This window comes from Pyrgilauda ruficollis, unplaced genomic scaffold (assembly GCF_017590135.1).
Source record: "Pyrgilauda ruficollis isolate IOZ18807 unplaced genomic scaffold, ASM1759013v1 scaffold10, whole genome shotgun sequence".
Classification (NCBI taxonomy): Eukaryota; Metazoa; Chordata; class Aves; order Passeriformes; family Passeridae; genus Pyrgilauda; species Pyrgilauda ruficollis.
In genome coordinates, this window is record NW_024508101.1 from 10,710,625 (window position 1) to 10,730,753 (window position 20,129).

A 20,129-nucleotide genomic window follows, 5' to 3' on the forward strand; every position below is an offset into this window, starting at 1 on the left:
CCAAAAGAAATTTAAAAATTGAGCTGTACCTCTCAGCTTTTGGATATGCAGTTAAAGGAAGCAGTCAAAGCTGCCTTGAGAAAACCTGTGTATTACCCCTAGTTTCCTAAAGCACACTTCAAATTCAGATGCTTCAAAGCAGCATAGCAGGGAAGGTCTCCTGGGACCTTCCCTTCTCCAGGGAGTTGCCTGTTTCTGCTGGGGACCATGCACAAAAGGGAAAGCAGGATCCTCCAGGATGGCTGTGAAATGTGTGAATAGAATAAGGGACCTTGTGGTGCTGGTACTGCAGCCAGGATGTGCCACACCAGCAGAGAGAGGGACATGGAGGGAGCTGAGGGTGGCACCAGACCCTGGTGAACCCTGCAGCCCGACAGGTGCAGCTTAACATGCCAGCCTCTGCACCACACCTTATCTCTCTGCCATAAGATTAAAACTCCCCTTAACATGCCCATTATTTTTAACATGGCCTTCACTCCTTCTAAAATCTTCAGCTTATCTACCCATTAATTATCAGATCAGCCACTTGCAAAGGCAGATGGTCCTGAAAGCACAGGCAATACTAATAACCTCAGGGACATGGCTGCATTCCTCTTGCACCAGGGAAACAAATACAAATGGTTGACTCAAGGAACAAAACCCAGAAAGAACCAAAATGTTAGAGCCACCAGAAGGAGTCCCACTGCCCAGTTCCATGCACTGCCCAACTGCAATGCCATGCCCAGCAGATGGGCCAGGAGCAGTTCCCAAAGACCAGATGGCTAAGGCAGAAAATCCACTTTCCCTGAGTTTATTCAAGCTGACTCAGTGTCATATGGTCCCTTCCAAGGTTTTCTCTTGTGCTAATGGGGTTTAGCCCTTTTTGCCCTCCCTGGAATAGCACAGCCCTCCTTAAATCATTTGAGGACAGCATTACTTGAGCCTTCAGGGAAGGGAAGGCTTTCATGCCCCCACCAGAAAAGAATAATCCACCATAGTGAACAAAAAAAGGGAGAAGGGACATGGAGAGAAAGCCAAGAAGTGGACTGCAGCTATTCAGCAGACATCCTCCCTGGCCCTAGAAAGGACCTGACAAGCCCATAATGCTTATCTGAAGTGCCACCACTCAGGCTCTGGAGGATGTTTGTCTTTATCCATGATAGAGCCAGATGCCACAGCAATGGGGGGATTATCCAACAACCAAATAAATAAGTAACAGCTCTCCCCAGTTAGATCAATGCTAATCCAGTTGCCCTGGGCAGTAAGCACACTCTCACACCCAACAGCAAGGCTAATCAAACAGATAGAGAAGCACAGCTCTCTGCACTGTGGCTTCAAGAACAGTGTCTCTTTGTTAAATATCACTCAGGAAAGCACAAGCAAGGTGCTCGCCAGGGGACTTAGCCCTGTCCTAACTGCAATGGCCCTCGAGTGCTGTGGCTGGAGACTGGCAGTCTTTGGGCACTGGTGCAGGCTGGGCTCTGCCCCCGTGCTGCTGCCATGGCTCAGTCACTGCTGCTGCCAGCCTCCTCATGATGCCTTTTATTTATATTTTATTGATTTACTTCAGGAGCTGGAAATGCATTCTAAATATTTCAGTGAAACCTGGTGTTATGGAGGAACGACTGGAAGAGAAGAGCCTAAGAATGCAGTCAGGGGACAGGGATGGGGAACAGTGACTGGCACCTCCAAGACACACCCTACTCCCAGACAGCCATCAACTGCACAACACACCCCCTCTGACACACTGCTAATGAGATGCTTTGAGACATTAAGGGTACCCTTGTAATGTGATAAATGAAGCAGAGACTGAGAAAGCAACATGTCTAATGAGATGGGCAACATGGATGTAACTGGGACCAGTCACATCTGGGTCTTCTCCAGGTGTTTCCCCACGGCCAAGCGTACAAAACCCAACAGGTTTTGTCCAGTCTGGCCATGCTATGAACATCAGTTTATCTTTGAAAGATGCCCTGGCTTTCTTGAGCCTTTCTGGTGACATGCCAGCCCCATGCCTCTCAGCCATCCTTGCATCTCTGCAAAAGGCTGGTGGCACCAGGCTGCTGGACGTGGGGATGGGGAGGCACCACATGGTGTGCAAAGGGAGGAGAATGTGCAAAGGGCCTCGAGCTGAACCAGTGGAGCTTATTAATAGTTTTTGTTCAGGACTTGGTGTATCTTTCAATATTCATCAGCCTGTGATGAAGGAGAGCTCAGAGCTATGGTTAAATATTGATGGGGCAGGCAGACTCACGGCAGGGCTTGGCAGGCTGCCTCCTGCTTGCACTTCCCCTGGCCCAGAGAGACTCCCAGCTTGCAGAGATCTGAGTGACTTTCCCAGGAAAACCCCCATGTGACTGCCAAGGCAGGTAAGCCCTGAGGAGACAGCAGGGAAGGGAGGACTCCTGCCTGCTGCCAGCCCACGGAGGCACCCACGCACCCACGAGGCAAGGCAAGAGCTGCCCTGCATGCCAAGTGATGTGGGGGACCACCTGGACACCTTCCCTTCTCCAGGTGACCTACAGCAACACACCACAGTGCCTGACACCAGCATGTACCCTACCTGCACCAGCCTAAACAGCTGGCAAGCACCTTGCTGTCTCCTTCCCAGACAGCAGGAGCCCACACAGGCCAAACTGGAGTGAGAACATCCCACAGGTGCTCCTGAGCTGCCTGGAGCCAGGTGGTCCCACATCCCTCTCATACTTGCACACAGACAAGCAAGGAAATGCTTGACCACAGACTGAGTGCTCTCACTGCCACAGCCAACACCAAGACATCACTGGTGGCATCCCCAAAGGACACCAGCTCATGTCACCATGCTCAGAAGTGCCTGGGCATTGTCCCACAGCTCCAGCCTCTCAGGGGGACACTCACCTCCGCAAAAGCAGCTTGGGGTGGTTCTTGCTCTCCAAGTTCTTCTCAATAAGGTCGGAGAGGAGCTGTTTCAGCACCCCTGTGGCATACTCCATCTCACCCTGCAGTGCTGTCATGATGAGCGAGGCCACGTTGCCGCGGTCCCGCATGGAGAAGCTCCGCTGGGCCTCCAGAGTACGGATGAAGGTCAGCAAGAAGTGCTTCTTGTTCAGGAGCTGACCAAAGAGGGTCAAGGACTTCTCCACATTAGCCTGGACCTGCAAGGATAGAGCAAAGCTGAGAGACAGGAATGATGGGGAGGGTGATGAGAAGGTGGCTGGACTGAACCGCACCCTGAATTCACTCTCAATCCCACAAAACAAAATTATGAAAAAGGGTCAAAAAGCAGCTGGACTAGGTCTGTCCCTGCTACCAAGCTTCCCCTTTGGTGATCAGTGTCAGTTCCTCCACAAGAGTTATCTAGTTTGTAAAATCCCAGCATCAGGTTAACACAGTCTCAGGGCATCAATGTAGATATATGTCTGTATAGACACACCCTTCCACACAAAGACTCTCTCCCACTTGTGTGAAGACATATAAACACACTGCCCACCCATAAACAAACACTCCTTCTCTCCCAAGCACACACAAAAATTATCATTTTCAATTTCAGCTAACAAGCAGCTCAATTCCCACCTAAGTCACTGCAACATGCACTTTGGGTATTACATAGAAAGCAAATAAAGCCAAAACCTCGAGCTCCACCAGCAGCAAACCTGCCTGGTTTGGGGGGATGGATTTCAGATAGGGAAATAATAGCAGAAATCTGTCTCTGTCCCACTGCAGACACACCCTAAAAAAAGCCCCTGTAGTCATGAGACATTTGAAGTTGTATTTCTGGCCGTATTTGGCCACATAGGACCCAGCAGGGATTGGGCTTGAATGCTTTCACACCTGCATTGCCATCAGCAGCCCAGCTCTGGCCAGCCCTGATCACATTTGTTATCAGAAACGAATATTTTTACAATACTCCATTTTCCCATTAGAAAAGATGGTTTCCTCTGAATAAAAATCTTCCTGTGATAAAACACCAGTTTTTTTCTTTAATTCCCCCCCCTCATCTTCCTGATTGGGAGAATAAGCATTAAATTTCGCTTCATGTCGGTATTTGGAGACAAAACAACACTTTTCATTTCAAAACACCAACTCAAAATGAAGAACAGAGTTTTGACACATCAAATCATTTCACTTCAATCAAAACTTTGGATTGGTGCTCTTCAGTTCAGTGAAATTCCTCGCAGTTATAACTTCACTCTCCAAAATACTATTTCCCGCTGGACAAAATCTCTGCTTCCCACCAAGTCCTTGTCAATTCAAAGCCCCCATGTTCAACTTGCTGATCATTAGCAGAAATAAATGAACAATACTGAGTTAAATATTTAATCAGGCTTAAATTCTCATAAAGCAGCCAGCCTGCCCCTAAACCCTGCAGAGGAAGGGAGCTGGTACCGGTGCTCACTGTGGATTAGCATGAGCGTGAGCAAGCTTCCTTCCGTCACTTGCAATAGCTAATGTTACACTCTGAGTAAAGAGACAAATAAAAGCAAACCTGATTAAATTATATGAAGCTTACACAACTCTAGTTGCTTTATTTAATCTCTTTTGGGGATTTTTTTTTCCCCTTCGCAAATTTAACCCCTTGCTTCCCAGGCCAGGCTGAGCTGGTGTGCTCTCTCAGGCAGGATGTTTTGAGTTAGGAGCTGGAAATGGACAAAGTCCACCCAGCCTGCCACAGCCAATGCAAAATTCCTCCTCTGATACCCTGATGGATACCCTTTCCACTTTCCCTCTTTAGGAAAAATCTTTAAGAGCAAGAGCAGAGGTGAGAGGAGAGCCAGGCATCTGCACAGACAGGAAGGGCTGTGCCCCAGGGAGACCTACACGCCTGCTTTGGCTCTGAGCATCCGGAAACCTGAGCTGGAAGGGGAAATCCATGGAAACAGGGTCCCCACCACCCTCCAGAGCTGGGATTAGGGGCTGGGGAAACAGAGCAGGCAGAAGGCCAGGGCCCACGTCGTAGCCATGCTGGCGTACAACACCGGCACGTGCACTTGCAGTTGGTAAGAGCTTGTTGTGTTGTAATTAGTGACCATGCATCTTGCACCAGGGCCAATTACTTCTCCTAAATACATTGTGAAGCCCACGTCGACATTAATTACTGTGCTGGGTCAGCAGTGAGGGGAAGCGAAGGTCACCCCCCTCCTTCCTCTTGTAATCAAGAGTGGCCTCAGCAGCCCAGCACACGAGAGGCAATTGCTATGCAATTGCATGCGCTAAATTATACAGAGGTGGGGAGGACAGGAGAAGAGAAGGAGCTGGTTTGGGGAGCAGAGGAAGGATGCCAAGGATGGGTTCTGCATGGGGAAACGGAGCCAAGCAAGCAGGCGATGTCAGACAACCCTGCTAAAAACAAGCGACCAGTCAGGCATCAAACAAACCCAATTGAATAAAGCAAGTGCTGTAGAAAATGACAGCAGCAATGATATTAATATAAATATTGATATTAATGTCAGAGAACGCAGTAACCATTTGGCAGCCAGTCCACATCCGCGCCGGCTGCCACGTGGAGAGATGCACCACGCCGGGCCAGCATCCAACCAAAGCATCTCTCCAGCCCAGGGGCACAGGGGCTCGTGCAAGGGACTGTGCAGGGGCACATCCCCAATGTGAAACACTACAGAGACAGACAGACAGACCCACACCTCCATCTCTTTCAGCACAGGGTGGTCTTCTATCCCCGGGAAGAGAACCCGCATGGCGTAGGTGCGGTAATCCAGAAAGGGGATGCCAGCCCCATCCAGGTCGTTGGTCAGCTCGTTGATGTCTGTCTGCAGCTCAGCAAAGGCTAGGGAGGGAAAATCAGAATTCAACAACACATCCTGGAGTCTCAGCACACAGCGTTGGCACTCAGCCCCTCATCACACCCCCAGCATCCCATGGGTGGACCCTCCCCAAGGCATGAATATTCTCAGCATTCCTGTTCTTGGCAAGCTGTGATTGCTGTCCCCATCTCACAGATGGAGAAATTGAGCTGCAGAGTGTGGGGATGACATCCCCGGAATAAATGAAGTGGCAGATTTGGGAACAGAACTGCCAGGTCCCAGGGGGGTCAAATTCCCCCTGCCCAGCACTTGCAGCCTCCCAGAGATGCTGGGGGCAGGGAGGAACAGCAAGGTTTGAACAAAAACAGAGCTTCTTGGGGAAAATGTTAGCCTAAATCACAAGATTGCCCTCATTTCTTTTTGACCTAAATACTACTTGAGAGAAGAGCTTGAACACACCCACCCCGGAACCTCCTGATCCCAGCAGAGGCAGCTGTGACTCCCAGGGGAACATGATCCGGGGGGGGGGGTCCTGAACCTTTAATTGCACCTACAGAGAAAAGCTGATGGGAGAAGAGTCCTGGAAATGCACCAGGGAAGGGGGTTGGGGTGGGGGAGAAAACCCTCAGAAAAATCAAATTAACAGCACTTTAAAGGGAGCTGAAAGCCAGGCAGAGGACTGCAGGCTCGTCAGCCTGATGAGAAAAAACAAACCGTCAGCTTGAAAGGCGTGCTATCTTATCTGTAACTAGTGGGACTAGAAAAGAGAAAAGGCAGGGAAGAGATTGTGCCTTTTAATTAAAAGCAGATCCTTTTATCTGCCAGCTGTGGAAGACAAGACACCATCCCCTCCACCAGCTCCCTCCCCTCTCCCTGTCACCAGTGCCATCCACAGGCATGTGGAGGCATGGGGACTTGGGGGAGCAAAGGTTTGTCTTTCTTTCCCCTTTTTATTATCTTGTTTTCAGTGCCTGCTTCATTCGCGGTGTCCGGGCTGCTTGTGGCTGTGGCTGGCAGGGTCGGGGCCTCTGGAGCCAGCTCAGGGGATAATGGGCAATTAGGTTTTATCAGCAGTATCATACAAGGAATTCTGTCCAATTTCACAGCTTCTGTCTGTCACATAATGAGAGATCCACTGCCCACTCACAGGAAGCTTTCGCTACCTTGCTTGCTCTCTTTTCTCCCACTTGGAGAAAAACTTCTTAACTGGAAAAATCCCCAAATCCCACCTAAAATGAGTTCACTTCCACTGACAAAGCAGCTCTGCCCATTCCCATTCCCTCTCTGAAAGGCAGTAAGGAAAGGGTAGGAGCACACTGAGCCTTGAAGCAGTAAGAAACACCCAAAGACCCCCATGCTGACAGCAAAGGAATCCCTCACCCTCTTTGCACTCCAGGGCTACCCGGGACTCCAGGTTGTCCATCTGCAGCTGGAGACGTTTCAGGGTCCGGTCAGCATCCCGGGACTTGCGCTTGTAGGCGATGAGGACGATGATGATGATGAGGAGGAGCAGGCCGCCGCCGCCGCCGATGCCGATGATGGCGGGCAGGGTGAGCAGGCTGTCTGAGTAGATCTGCAGCGTCCCCGGAGAGAACTCAAACCCTCCAGCCTTGATCTGCACCACAGCAGGGGAAAAAAATGGACCTGCTGTCAGGGACTATGTGCCACAGGTAGCCCTCCCTGTGTGCCCCTGGGAACTGGGGCGTGACTCCCAGCCCAGGGCATGAATGATGTGCGCAAATGCAGGAATGGCAGGGGCTGGTCTGGAGCAGTTCGAGGCACTTCAATGGCATGCAGCACACACACTGCCAGTGCACATGGAGCAGGCACAGAGTTTGATGTCTCATTCAAACATTACAGTAACAGATGGGATGTAAAGCAAGTTTCCCCATGGATGAGGAGCCTGGGGAGGACTGTGCTGGGTCCCTTTTAACATGGCAGAGTCCTGGAGCGTGAGCACTGCTGTACTACAATCCCACAAACAACGGACCCTGCCTCGTGGCATGTGCCAGCACTGAGGGGGAGAGGTGGGAATGCCCCCTGCCTTGCATCCAGCGACAGCCAGGGCACAGTAACACCAAGCTGAGTGTGGGGGAGGGTGACAAAGTGTATGGTCTTACCAAACATGTAATTAGGAAGAGGGATGCCTGGGGAGCAGGAAGAGGACTCTTGTGGAATGCTCTTGCACATACACCTATTATCCAGTCCTCATTCAAGGATGAGCATACAGCAGGGCTGGTGCTGGGATAAAGACTGACATTCTGAGACACGAGGCACAAGGAGCAAAGGCACCAGAGCCAGCACTTACTGTGACTTTGTGCTGGCCAGTGAGGTTGGGGGACTCGCAGAGGAGCTGTGTCTCAGAGACCGTGAGGGTGCAGGGAGTGTCTCCGATCAGCACCGTGTAGTTGAGGCGGGAGTTACCGGCAGCTGGTGGGAGCAGGTTCCTGCCCTTTGAGGGAACAAGAAATGAGACTGTCAGTTCTCATGCAGTGGGGAATGTTTAAAAAAACCCGACACACGGCAAAATCTTTGCTCCAGGAGAGACAAAATGCCACCTCCACAGAGGGACATGTCCCTACTCTGCCCCCAGGCACAGACTCTTTACCTTGAGGATGAGGGGAGAGCTGGGCTTCAGCTCCAGCATCCCTGTGGGGCTGAGTGGCTCAAAGACAGGGTCTGGGTAGTAGACAAAATTGGTGGTGTTGATGATCAGCAGGGCCTGGACGTTATCCATGACAAAGCCGATCTCATCTGGGCGGTCGCCGAGCTCCGGAGGGCTCCGCACGGGGTTGTCAATGGAGGGAGCGTAGCACACCATGGTGGTGTCATTGTAGACAGTGCAGTTCTGCAGGAGGCACAGAACGAGGTCAGATCCACTCCCAACAAGGTGGGCAGGATCAGACCCCACAAGGATCTCCTTAAAGCAGCAGCTTTGGACACAAAGTTTAGATTTGGAATCTCCTGCTCTGTTCTATCAACAGGTATCACATCCCACCCCAGGGCAGAGACAGACTCCTGTCTGCAATGGATGTGCAAGGGGTGACAAGCAAGCTGCAGATGGGCTCTTACTGTCAATATCCTATAGATGTCCAACAAACCTCCCACCAGTTTTGAATGCTGAGATCTCAACCCTCTCCTGAAAGCACCTGGCTGGAGGCTCTGCAGAGACATTGGTGCCTCTCTTTGGGGCAGGAGCCCCTGGACCTCAGCCTCTGCAGACCATGACACCTGAAGGGCAAAGGGTGCACTTTCTGCCCTGCATTGCACACAGACAACATCCCTCCTTTTTGTGCTCTGCCCCCAGCCCCAGCCAGCACCACTTACATTCTCCCTTTCAGAGCTGCAGTACTTGGCCCGGATCCTGGGCTCTTTGATGGTGGCCAGGTTGGTGCCAGTCACAGTCAGCAATGTCCCACCACTAGAGACATGGAGACAGTGGGTTAGGAAAGGCAGCTTGGCACTGGATCCCCAGTTCTAGGAAGGAAGCAGCCATCATCTCTAACCAGATGCCCATCTGTCCCAGCCTGGGTGAGGCACCATGCCCCAGGTATCTCTTATCCCACCCATATGTTTCATGATTGGCAGGACCTGGCATGCACCAATGTCAAATCATTTCAGCTGACCCAAGGGCCAACTAGAGATATAAAACCTGGTAATTAACACTGACATCCCACTCTGTGTGCAAGTTTAGGGTCTGAAGATGGCTCCCAAGCTAAAGTCAACTAAGCATTCACAACAGGAAAGCATCCCAAGAAGTACAAGCTCCTCTCTGCCACCCTTTCTCTACCACAGAGGCTGTGGGTGACAGGAGAGGCTGAATACTGCCAGGTTTTCTCCATGTCTTGGTGTTAAAAGCCCCATGGTCCTGGAGACCTTGGCCATGCCTCTGGGGAGCTTGCTCCTCATCAACAGCCTGGGGAAGGTTTCCCTTGGCACTAGCTCTTAATGGATTCCTTCGCCTCCTCTCCAGCCAATTCAAGCCTTTTAGAAAAATATGTAAACATTTCAAAAAATCCCCCGATGGGAAATATTTTAATTTTATTTGCCGCCACCAAATGTCAAGCTGAAATTAAGCAGATCCAAAGCACTCTCTGCTCTTGCCCCCTGCCAGGCTGAGCACTGTAGGCCAGGAGTTAGCAGGGCCCTGGTGCCAAGCCATTGCTCACACTCCTCTTGCCACATCTCTGGAGTGCAGCCTGGCTGTTATCACAGCACTGAGATGTGCCCATCAGGAGCGGGAAATCCGTATGGGAAAAAGCTCCCCATGCATCCTACAAGCTCCTTGCAATTCACCTGTTGATGCTCCACTCAGGATCAATCTTCTGGATGGTGGGGTCCTCTGTGTAGTTGTACTTCACCTCTGGGTTGCTCAGCTCTGCTCGGTTGATGTTGATGAGGATGGGGGAGCCGCCAGGAGTGTGCCCTGGGGGAGTCCTGCACCGAATCTCACGGGCGCTTCTCCTGGGGCAGAAACACACAACCTGTCAGTGCCTAGGCAGGAGGGAGGCCAGGGCAGCCAGGGAGCCCCCTGCCCCAGCCCCTCTCCCCTTCTGGAACAGCTGGGGAGTGAAGAGAGAAAAGAGGAAAAAAAGAAAAAACAAAAACCCAAGAAATTAAACAAAAGGCAGCCGGGAAAGACTGAGCAGCTCCTGAGCGTTCCCATCGTGCGGCGGCTGCAAACAGCAGCGATTAGGGCTGATAACCAGTAATTACCGCAGGAAAATATTTAAAGAGCCGCTCCATTATCATCCCTAATCTAAAAATTATCCACTTCATGCCTCAGGGCTTTGTGCTTTTAGAGAAAAATCTCTGTTCTTAGGGCTCTTCCTGCAGCCTCTGACATACAGAGATTTTAAGAGGAGACACCTTTGGCCACCCAGGGGGTTTGGCTCCCATGGTCTCTCCTGGCTTCCTGGCCCAGGCCTCTGGCTGCTGCTCTGTCTGGGGGTCCCACTGCCTTGAAGGTGCCTGTTGCCCACCCTCCACCACCCTCTGTGCCCCTCACCATGAAAAAGCACAGGGCCGTCCCCCGATGGTCACGGAGACGTTGCTGCCAGCATTGAGGTGGGTGCCTTCGATGGCGATCCAGGTGCCACCAGAGAGAGGGCCCCGGGCTGGGACAACACGGGAGAAAGTGGGCGTCTGTCAAAGGAAAAGGGCATCCCTGGAGTCAGAAAGGCTGGGAACTGAAACCCACATCCCCAAGCAGTTTCAGCCAGGTGACAGGGCCACAGAGGAGAGGGACCTGTGAGACAGCAGCTGACAAAGTACTAAAGCCTGGCAGTGCCAGCAGGACAGCGGGGAGGCAGAGCAGTGGCAGCCTTGGAGAAATTCAATCATCATGACTAAGTGCCTGGCCAGAGAACCCCCACCTCCCCCTCAGGAAAATGATGGCAAATTTTCCAAGTCAGCCAGAAAACCACTCAAAACCACCCAGCATCACCTCCCTTTCGAGGTGACAGACCTGTCCCCGGCCCAGGGCTTACCACAAAGGTGAAGGTCTTGGGGGATATGGCACGGTAGCTGGGCGTGCAGTCACGGATGCACACTTCTACCCGTGCCTCGTGCACCTTGCTTAGGCTGGCATCTCCGATTTCACACACAATCCTAAGAGATGAGAGTAAGAAACTCTCAGTGTCCTGGCACCAAGACACTCCCTGTGCAAAGCAAAGGTCTCAGGTGCTAGCAGATCCATGAGAAACCAAGGTGGTGGCAGTTGATGATGCCAGCCCTCAGAGAAGCTTCCCAAAAGCCTTTGAGCTCTTCCCAGAGTAACCATAACTATGAGGTACTTCCCTCCCAGTTCAGCCCAGTCAGATCTATGTCTTTTGCAGCCATGGGCAGCATTTGAACGCCATCACTGCTGTCCCTAATCCTCCTGAGGTGACTTGGAGCACACTCACCCCTCGCCAGGCACTTACTGCTCGGCGCTGATGTACTCGCTCTCGATGGGGATGCACATCACTTTGCCCACTCGGACACCCCAGCGAACATCTTCAAACTTCAGGCCCAGGTTCTCGCCAGTGATGGTCAGACGGGTCCCTCCTTGTCTGGGGCCAGTCTCAGGGAACAACTAGGAGAGAGCATGGTCTGTCACCAGGATGCAGAGCTGCAGGGACACCTCACTCAGGCAGCCTGCAGCCCAGGCAACTGCAGGATGTGTGTTACAAGCAGCAAGGAGCAGAGAGGTGATGAGAAATGCCAGAACATCTGTAAGCTGCCCACAGAGCAGGAAAGACCTGCCCAGTGACAGCTGTATCCACAAAATCTCCCCAGGAACAAGCCATGAGACATGAGATGTGTCCAAGCAGAGGGCTGGGATAGGGACACCCTCCTGCAGGCACAACCATCTCCTAGGTGACAAGAACACGAGTTGAAGGAGACAGGTAGCATCAGCCATGGCTCCAGATGAACCGGCAAGGAAGCCCCTGGATGTGCCTGGCTTTTGGCCAGGTCCCAAGTGCCCAGGGATGAGATTCCCATGTCCAAGATGTCCTCAAAGGAGAAAGCATCTCCAACAGGTCCCTGCAGAGGTGAAATGGCAGGCAGGGGGAAATGCATTTCTCTTCACCAGCAAACCCTTTGCTGAGGCCAGTAGGGAAGGGAGGGGACCTCAGCACAGCACCACGCCTCATTTACCAGGATGATGCCCAATAAAGCAGACAGGTGTGGCCTGACAGACAGTGGCAGAATGAGGGATGAACAGAGGTGTGGGCCCTGTTCCAAGGTATGTGGGGATGCTGCCTCTAACCAGGCAATTACGGGCAGTTTTACATCAGTGATTGCTGGCCCCGAGGTCAAGCGCCCACCTGCATTACTAACTGGGATGAATGGCAGAGCTGCATGCCCTGAGTGGGTCTGGGGACACAGCTGGGTCCCCAGTGACATGAAGACACAGCAGAGGAGAAGGCAGCTGCAGGCAGCAGGAGAGGGAGAGGGGAATGCAGGGTGGGTCAGTCCAGGAAGAAATCACACCCTGACCCAGGGGAAGGGATGGTCCTGTGGCAGGTGCTGGCCTCCTCTGCTCTCCTGGCTGAGAGCAGCCTCTCCTCCTCTCTAGCACAGGCAGGCACCTCTGCTTGCACTAAGCCCAGTGCAGGACAGGTTCAAGCCATGACTGAGCACGTGTAAGCTCTCTCCATTCTTGGCAAAACTGGGCAGCTGTAGCCCTGGGGCCTGAGCCAGATGGATCCTCCTCCTCCTCCTTGTGAAGGGCTCATTCCTGAACATCATCTCCACAGCAACAAAAAGCAGATGAGCTGAGGGTGGGAAACATGCAGCAGTGGACACTGTCCACATCATCAACCCTGATGGACTACATGGAGCCAGAGGCTGTTTCCACAACAGCCACTGCCTTTGGGTTAACTTCTGCCCTCTGGATTCACACTGGGCTGGTGACCTTCAGCAACACAAACTCAGACAGGAGCACCCAGTCCACTTCCACACAGGCATCCTGCAGGACATGTCCCAGGCCAGCATCAGAGCTGGGACTGGTGCCTGAACCCTGGGTCATGTCGAGGCAGTCACAGCTCCCTATTTACACAGCAACAAAACCCTCTGGGGCTGTGGGGAACCACTGTTTACCTAAACCTAGTTCAGCCCCTGCCCAAGCCTGGGATTGGAGCTTATTCTATCAGCTGCAGCCAGCAGCAGGTTGGGTCTTCCCCTTAAGGAAAGCCCTGGCAGGGCGGCTGGCGAGAAGCGGCTGTTTGTTTGGTGTTTCTAAACGAGTGTTAAAAGCTGCTCCGGCGTGTTCCAGTCCTCCTCCTCCGCAGCAAAGCTGACAAGGGCCACGTGTTCGGGGAGGAAGGAGCCCGGGAACGAAATGACATCGTGTGCCGCCCAGCACAGGGAGGTCACAGCTAAACAAGGTGTGTGGGAGGGGGGAGCTGCCAAGGAGAGCAATAGCTGCTCAACCCCCCCTTCCCCTCTCCACCTCCGGACCCCTGGCCCCAACTAACAATGCTGCGTTTCTCCTAATTGGTTTCATAGGGTCCTTTTACATCAACAAGCAAACAGCTCCAGCGGGTACAAGCTGGCTTGCTCTCAGCTCCTGTGGCCACAGCTCAGCCAGGAGGTGCAGAGGCCAAGGGGTACCCCCTTCCCAAGGGAAAGGATGTCACCCTGAGGGTCACAGTGAGCGCTAGGCAAGACACCACAGAGGTTTGGAAGGGGCTTGTCCCCACCACTGAACAATGGGGAAATGATTCAAGGGTGAAGAATCATGGTCATCTCCCAGCTCAGCCCCACTACCCATGAAGACACCTGCACTCTGGTGAGCTGGCCAGGAAGGAGGCTCCACCTCATGAAACCACTGTAGGAGACTCTTCTTCCTCATCAGCCTGCGCTGCCCTCTCTGCACTAGGCTTTTCTCTGGATCACTTGCAAGCATGTCCACAGCCCAGATGTGGGACTGGGGTAGTGGGAGGCAGCAGGCAGGCTACAGGAGCAGCATCACACCAACAGCTACTGCACATCCACACCGACTGCCTCCTCCCAGGGCACTGATGCAGAGCAGTGCCAAGGTCAAGCCCACCTGCTAACAGATCTGTTCCTGCTACACCTGCAATTACTGTAAAATCTCATAATGACTCAGGGTGGGAGAGGTGTTAACCATCAGCTCTGGACCAACTGCTGTGACCAATGCTGGGCACCATCAGCTGCTGGGAAGCTGCTGTGAGTGGTGTGTGTGTAAATGCCTGCAGCCCTGCTCACCTGAGCACAAGAGGACCAGGGCACAGCCTACAGCGAGGCCACCCTGGCCATGACCTGCCCCACAGCATTCTCCACTCCCATCATCCCTAGGGGTCCCGATTTGGGAAGCTCAGCCTGAGCACAGTGGGAAGCTGACAGGGAGCCCTGCAGCTCTGCACACAACAGCAAACTTCCATGTAGGGATGCAGGCTCTGAGGCTCAATCCCACTTTTTCAGGAATGGATCCCTTCTCCTGCCAGCACTCCACCAGCCCCAGGCAAGTACTCCTTGCAGGCAGGGATGTGCCCAGCAGGGCTGTTCCCCTCTCTCTCCACATGGCTGCCACCCAGCACACTGCAGGGCCCATCCGTGTGAGAGGCAGGCAACATGCACTGGGAAAAGCCAAGACTCTCATTTCCAGCCTCCATCAGATAAGGCACTGAAACCCAAACAGAGCAGATCCTGTGCTAAGACTCCAGTAATTAACACCTTCGAGGCCCAGCCAGCCGTGGGTTAGCAGAAGGTATCCAGCTGAAATACCCACCAGTCCCTCCTTGTGAACCTGGATCCCAGCCCAACAGGCATGTGAATATTAATATACACAATCTTAAAAGCAAAGGTCATAAAAGCTGTCAGGGAAATGGGATGATGATGATGAACTACTGGCCCCAGTACACATGGCAACACAAGAAACAACCTGGAGCTTCCCTGGATCCCTCAGTCGTGTAGGAAGGGTTGGAATTTTGGAAATGAGCCAGAAAGCCCAGCGCACAGGGGTGGTGGAGAGAGGATATTAACCTTGGAAATGAAAGTGGTGACAAAAAACACTCAATTACTAAACACTGAGTAGATCTGGCTGCTGTGAGCTGCCCGTGGAGAGCCCCATCCCCATCTCCATCCCCATCCCGCATCACGGTCGCTCGGCACACGTGTCCCACGTACCTTGGTGATCTTGGGGTCGGTGCAGCGGCTGTTGCCGCTGCTGGCGTGCATCCAGCTGTTCTCGTAGGCCAGGCAGTGCTGGCGCAGGGAGCAGCGCCGCTCCGACACGCACCAGCCGCACTCGAAGCGCGGGTCGGCCTTGAGGCACAGCCCGCAGCTCTCCCGCAGCGCCGAGCACTTGTACAGGTGGGCTGCGAGGGCAGGAGGAGGGCAGGGTCAGCACAGCCCTCCAACTCATGGGAAAAGGGTTTGGGGGAAAAAGGCATCTTCCCACCAACTCCCAGTGGGACAAATCCCCACAGTCAGGAGCCAGCAGCACCCTGGACTCAACACCAAAGTAGAGTGCTTCCCAAAGCTTCTTGGAAAAAGCCTCTTGTTTAGAAACCCACCAAAGTGTGGTGCAAACTATGGTCAGAGCCAGGGTGGGCTGTAGGCTGAGGGGGCACTGGGCCAGGTCCCATCCCATCCCTCACTCACCCTGGATGTTCTGGGGGTTGTCAATGACAAAGTTCCCATTCCAGACCACGGACAAGTTGACGGGCAGGTCACTGATGTCATTCCCTTCGTAGAAATACTGCAGGAGGAAACAGAAGGAGGCAGAGACTGTTAATTATTGAGACAAATGTCCTAGTGGTGAGGGGCAGAGAGAGACATACAATCCCATTACATGGATGTCTGCCATCAGCCCAGAGGAGAGGGATGGGGTCCTGGCTAGGACTTGCTGGCTAGGGACAAACAGGTCTGACAGTCACTCGTCAAAGCATCAGTCACAGCACATGAAACCAGTGGGCTGGACTGACAAAAAAAGATAAAGCAGCAAAACAGAAGGTTTGTAAATAGACCCAAAGCCATCAACTCAAAGGTCTGAAGTTGCTGCTCCTGGAAAAGGAAGAAACAGATGGTGCCTCTGCAGCACAGATGTACTTCTCCCCACAAGGCTCCCGAGCCCTTCCCCATGCCCTACCCACTCCAGGGATGCTCAGTTGGATATCTGGGATTATGGCCATCGCTAGTGAAGCTTGGGGAGGACAGGTTGGGCACATCACAGGAGTGGATTCAGTAGAGTCACCCTCGACAGCCAGTGGGAGGATGCCCTTCACAGTCCCCTCCAGCACCATCACCCACAACAAAATGACAAAGCTGTGGCTACATGGCTGTGGGTGGGACAGAGCTGAGGACCACTCCAGTGCCATATCAACCTTCAGAAAGATCTCAGGAGAGAGCACTCCTCCCCTCCACACCACACCCAGATGCCCCACTCCCTGCTCCACACTGCACTTGGACATCAGCTGCTCTCCATTTCAGGACTGGAACCACCACCCTGAGTTTCCATGTAGGAAGGTGACACCAGGGAATTCTACCCCCCCAGCTTCAGGGGACCCAAAACTCAGGCCCTTGGACCTGCTGCTGTCCAGACAAATCCACCTCAATTTCTCCTTCCAGCCTGGCCAGCGCTTTCTACCCACCCAGACCCCTCTCCCCTGCCTCAACATCTGAGTCCCAGCCCCAGCAGCACCATCAGTATTCCCTGCAAAGCCCCTGCATGCAGACAGAGAGGTTTAATCGATACGGAGGCAGGAAGGCATTTGGAACCATCCCTGACAGCTAATGACCTCCTTCGGCAAGAGATTCCCCGCTCCTCGCCTGAGAAAATGACAGGCGTGTCAGGAGAGATTAAATGAATGATTCATGGCTTGCTGGAGTTTGTTAGGGAGCGGTGGCTGCACTGGCAGTGGCTCACCCACAGCCCTGCCACCACCTCCAGCCAGTCCCAGTGTCACCTTTCACAGCCCCAGGCTGTACCAAGAGGAGGTGGCCTCAGCATCTCCTCCAGCACGGCCTCAGCTGCTGCCCCACACAGGACCCTCTGCAGTGGCTCTGTTCTACTCGACCCCTCCACAAGGGGTGGCCCATGAAGGAGGCCAGTTGGAAAACAACACTTCAGTCTTCTCACCTGACCATTGAAGCTGGTCCCTTCTGTGCTGAGTCTCTCCCAGACAGGGAGCATCACCAGCCCAGCATCAGACATGGCACCAAAATGGGGTTCATGCCCAGTGTGAGACCTGGCTACGGCAACACATCCCTCCCTCAGTGCTACAGGGTGCCAATGATAGTCATGCCTGGTCCTCCATTACCGCTTTTTCTTGGTGATCCCTTGTCCACGAGCCACCCCACCCAAATGCAAGGTGGAGGACCCCAAATGCAGCCCTCCCCAGGGCAACTGCACACAGCAGTTGTCAGACATAACACAGCCAGCTGCAAATCCAAGAGCTCCACCACCATCTCCTGTCTACAGGCAGAGCCCCATCACCCCCAACAGAACCCCCTGGACATGGCACCTCTTGTCGTGTTTGTTCAGACAACTTTCACCACACCGCCACCATGCACCATCCACCACCAGAGCCTCTCAGCAACGTTCCTGTTACCAGGCCTGGAAAGATGAAGGCAGAACTTGGCTAGGAGTCCAGATCTGTTCACCTTGCCCTATCCTACTCCCACCCAAGGACATCCTCAACAGAGCCACAACAAGGAGCTGGCCAGACCCACAGCAGTGGGCAGAGCCCATTCCCTGGCAGCAGGAGGGAGCACATGCTGGGGAGGGTGGTGGCAGCGCCGGAGCAGAATTTAGCTGTGACGAGCCACGTGGCAGCATAAGTGAAATTGGCATTTTCAATTTGTACTCTGACATGTCTCATTTGGGGCCCTGGCATCTCGGGAAGGCATCCAGCCTGCAGCTGTCCAAAACATTTATTTGCATCTCTCTGCCCCGGCTGCTTTTGGAAATTAGTTCTTCTGGGAGGTGGGTTGGAGGAAGAAGAATAGGGGGAGAGGGAGGGAGAACATTAACTCTTCATGCACCAGTCCTGAGAAAGCAAGAGGCAAACTGCATGAGAGACTGTCTCACTGTGGGAAAGGACAGTACTGAGGATGCTGACTTTGCTGTGGCAGGGAGCTGGAGCAGGGAGCAGCAGGAGCACAGGACTGTGTGAAGGGAAGTGGCAGACCAGGAGTCATTGCCTCAGCTGGTGTTCAAAGTGTGGGATCACTAAGGGAACATGAATATCAATGAAAAATGTGTCCTCTGCATCTTCATGACTGCCAGCAGCCTCTAACCTGCCCTGCAGAGACAGCAGTGGGTCTGTGGCTTGGATATTGTTCCTGGTCCCTGTGGAACACTGGAGCTGGAGTCAGGACTTGGCTGTGCAAAGGCAGGAGCTGCAGCTGAAGGGGCTCTGGGCTTGGCCTCCTGGGACTTGGAGATCCATCATACCTAATTTCCAAAGCATCTCATATTTTGAAAGGTGTTTCCAAAAGGCCTCTCCACAACAGCCCTTGCCATACTGTCAGCACAAAAGTGGCCTCTCCACCTACTGGCACAGCCACAGGCAGGGAGGCAGCAGCATCCAAGTAAAGCAGCAGCCACCTTCCAGCCCTGAAGGCCCCACAACTGATGGGAATCAGGCAGGGGGTGCTTACCAATCTGTCCATCCTATGGGAACCAAAAAAGAGCTCACAGACAGCCAACAGGTTCCATCACTACAGCTTCTCCCTGTTTGGAGCTAACACGGTGTTAAACAGCCATTAAACATTTAGCTGTTATTAACCTCCCAGTTAATCAATCCCAGTGGCTGGCAGCAGACTGGGGTGAGCAGCAGGAGAGCAGGGCAGGATGGGTGCGAGTGGGGGGATGCACCTACCCAGGCAGTGCTGCTGTCAGACCATCTTTCACTCTAAAAAGGTGCCCAGGACCCCCAGCTGTGCCAAAGGATGATTTGGCTTGGAAACTGCTGAGGACAAGCTATGGGAAAGGGATGTTTGCTCTGTGAGCAAAATGCAACAGGCACAGCCTGAGAGCAAACCAACAGTGCCCAAAAGTGATGTGTTCTGATGCAGCACAGCCCACAGAAGGGGATGGGAGAAAAGATGCCATCAAGTGAGTCAGCAACTGAGATGAGAACTGCCTGGCTCCTCACCTAACCCAGCCAGTCTCCCTGTCCCTCCCTGAAGAGCTTACAAGGCGAATGTGGAAGAGAGGACAGAGGATGTTTCAGCCCCACCCACCTGGATAGTGGTTTTCCCAGCAAGGTCTCCTTCTGCTGAGATGAAGTTAAGGCAAGAGAACTCCTCTCTAAGCCTTCCTCAAGGCTCTTTACCCAAAACTTATCCCAGACATCTTCCCAAATAACAACCACCGACCTCACATTCTTTTCACATCTGATTCTCTCATCCACCCTGCCCCCATGCAGGGAATGCCACCACCCCTGCACACAATAAGGGCTGTGGCTGTCACCTGCCATGGAAGCCCCACTTTTATTCTAGGAAGCCCACTACTCACTCACCCACCAGCTAGCAGCAACAGGCACTGAGAGCTACCCAGCTTCCCTTGGGATGAGAGATTCAGCACGCTGAGAAGGTGCCTCCAGGGAACCACACAGGAGACACAGCTGCAGCTAGCAGGAAACACCCCAAATCTGTGGGCAGATCGCACTGAGATGCACTTCAGGACACTCCTGCAAATGCCATGCCAACTGGACGAGGCACTAGCCCTTCCCATGCCAGAGGAGGCAGGGCAGCCTCACAGCCATCACACCCTTTCCACAGGGCATCCATCCCACTTCAGCCACAACCTGCCCAACCCATCCCTGGGCAAGGCAGCAGAGGGGCTGCTCCTCTGCAAGCAAACCCACGCATCCAAATTTCCTGTGCAGCCCCCCTCACTCCCACATGCACCATCCCCCTGGGCTGCATTTCTGGAGGAGCGCTTGGGCTGCA

At 53.3% G+C, this 20,129-nt stretch overlaps 1 protein-coding gene across 3 annotated transcripts in view; it reads right to left on the reverse strand.

Moving 5' to 3' along the window:
- PLXNA1 (plexin A1) overlaps positions 1-20,129 on the reverse strand; it is a 115,266-nt gene that overhangs the window by 22,310 nt on the left and 72,827 nt on the right. For 2 of the 3 annotated variants that reach the window (XM_041460555.1, XM_041460547.1), the window contains exons 11-22: positions 15,834-15,930; positions 15,357-15,547; positions 11,642-11,793; positions 11,207-11,327; positions 10,726-10,862; positions 10,014-10,181; positions 9,045-9,138; positions 8,326-8,565; positions 8,026-8,169; positions 7,098-7,332; positions 5,598-5,740; positions 2,857-3,113 (exon numbers count right to left, since the gene is read on the reverse strand). In XM_041460555.1, coding sequence (XP_041316489.1) covers positions 2,857-3,113; positions 5,598-5,740; positions 7,098-7,332; positions 8,026-8,169; positions 8,326-8,565; positions 9,045-9,138; positions 10,014-10,181; positions 10,726-10,862; positions 11,207-11,327; positions 11,642-11,793; positions 15,357-15,547; positions 15,834-15,930 — 1,979 coding nt within the window. The remainder of the gene's footprint in view (positions 1-2,856; positions 3,114-5,597; positions 5,741-7,097; positions 7,333-8,025; positions 8,170-8,325; positions 8,566-9,044; positions 9,139-10,013; positions 10,182-10,725; positions 10,863-11,206; positions 11,328-11,641; positions 11,794-15,356; positions 15,548-15,833; positions 15,931-20,129) is intronic. The other variant, XM_041460563.1, reaches the window with a different exon arrangement.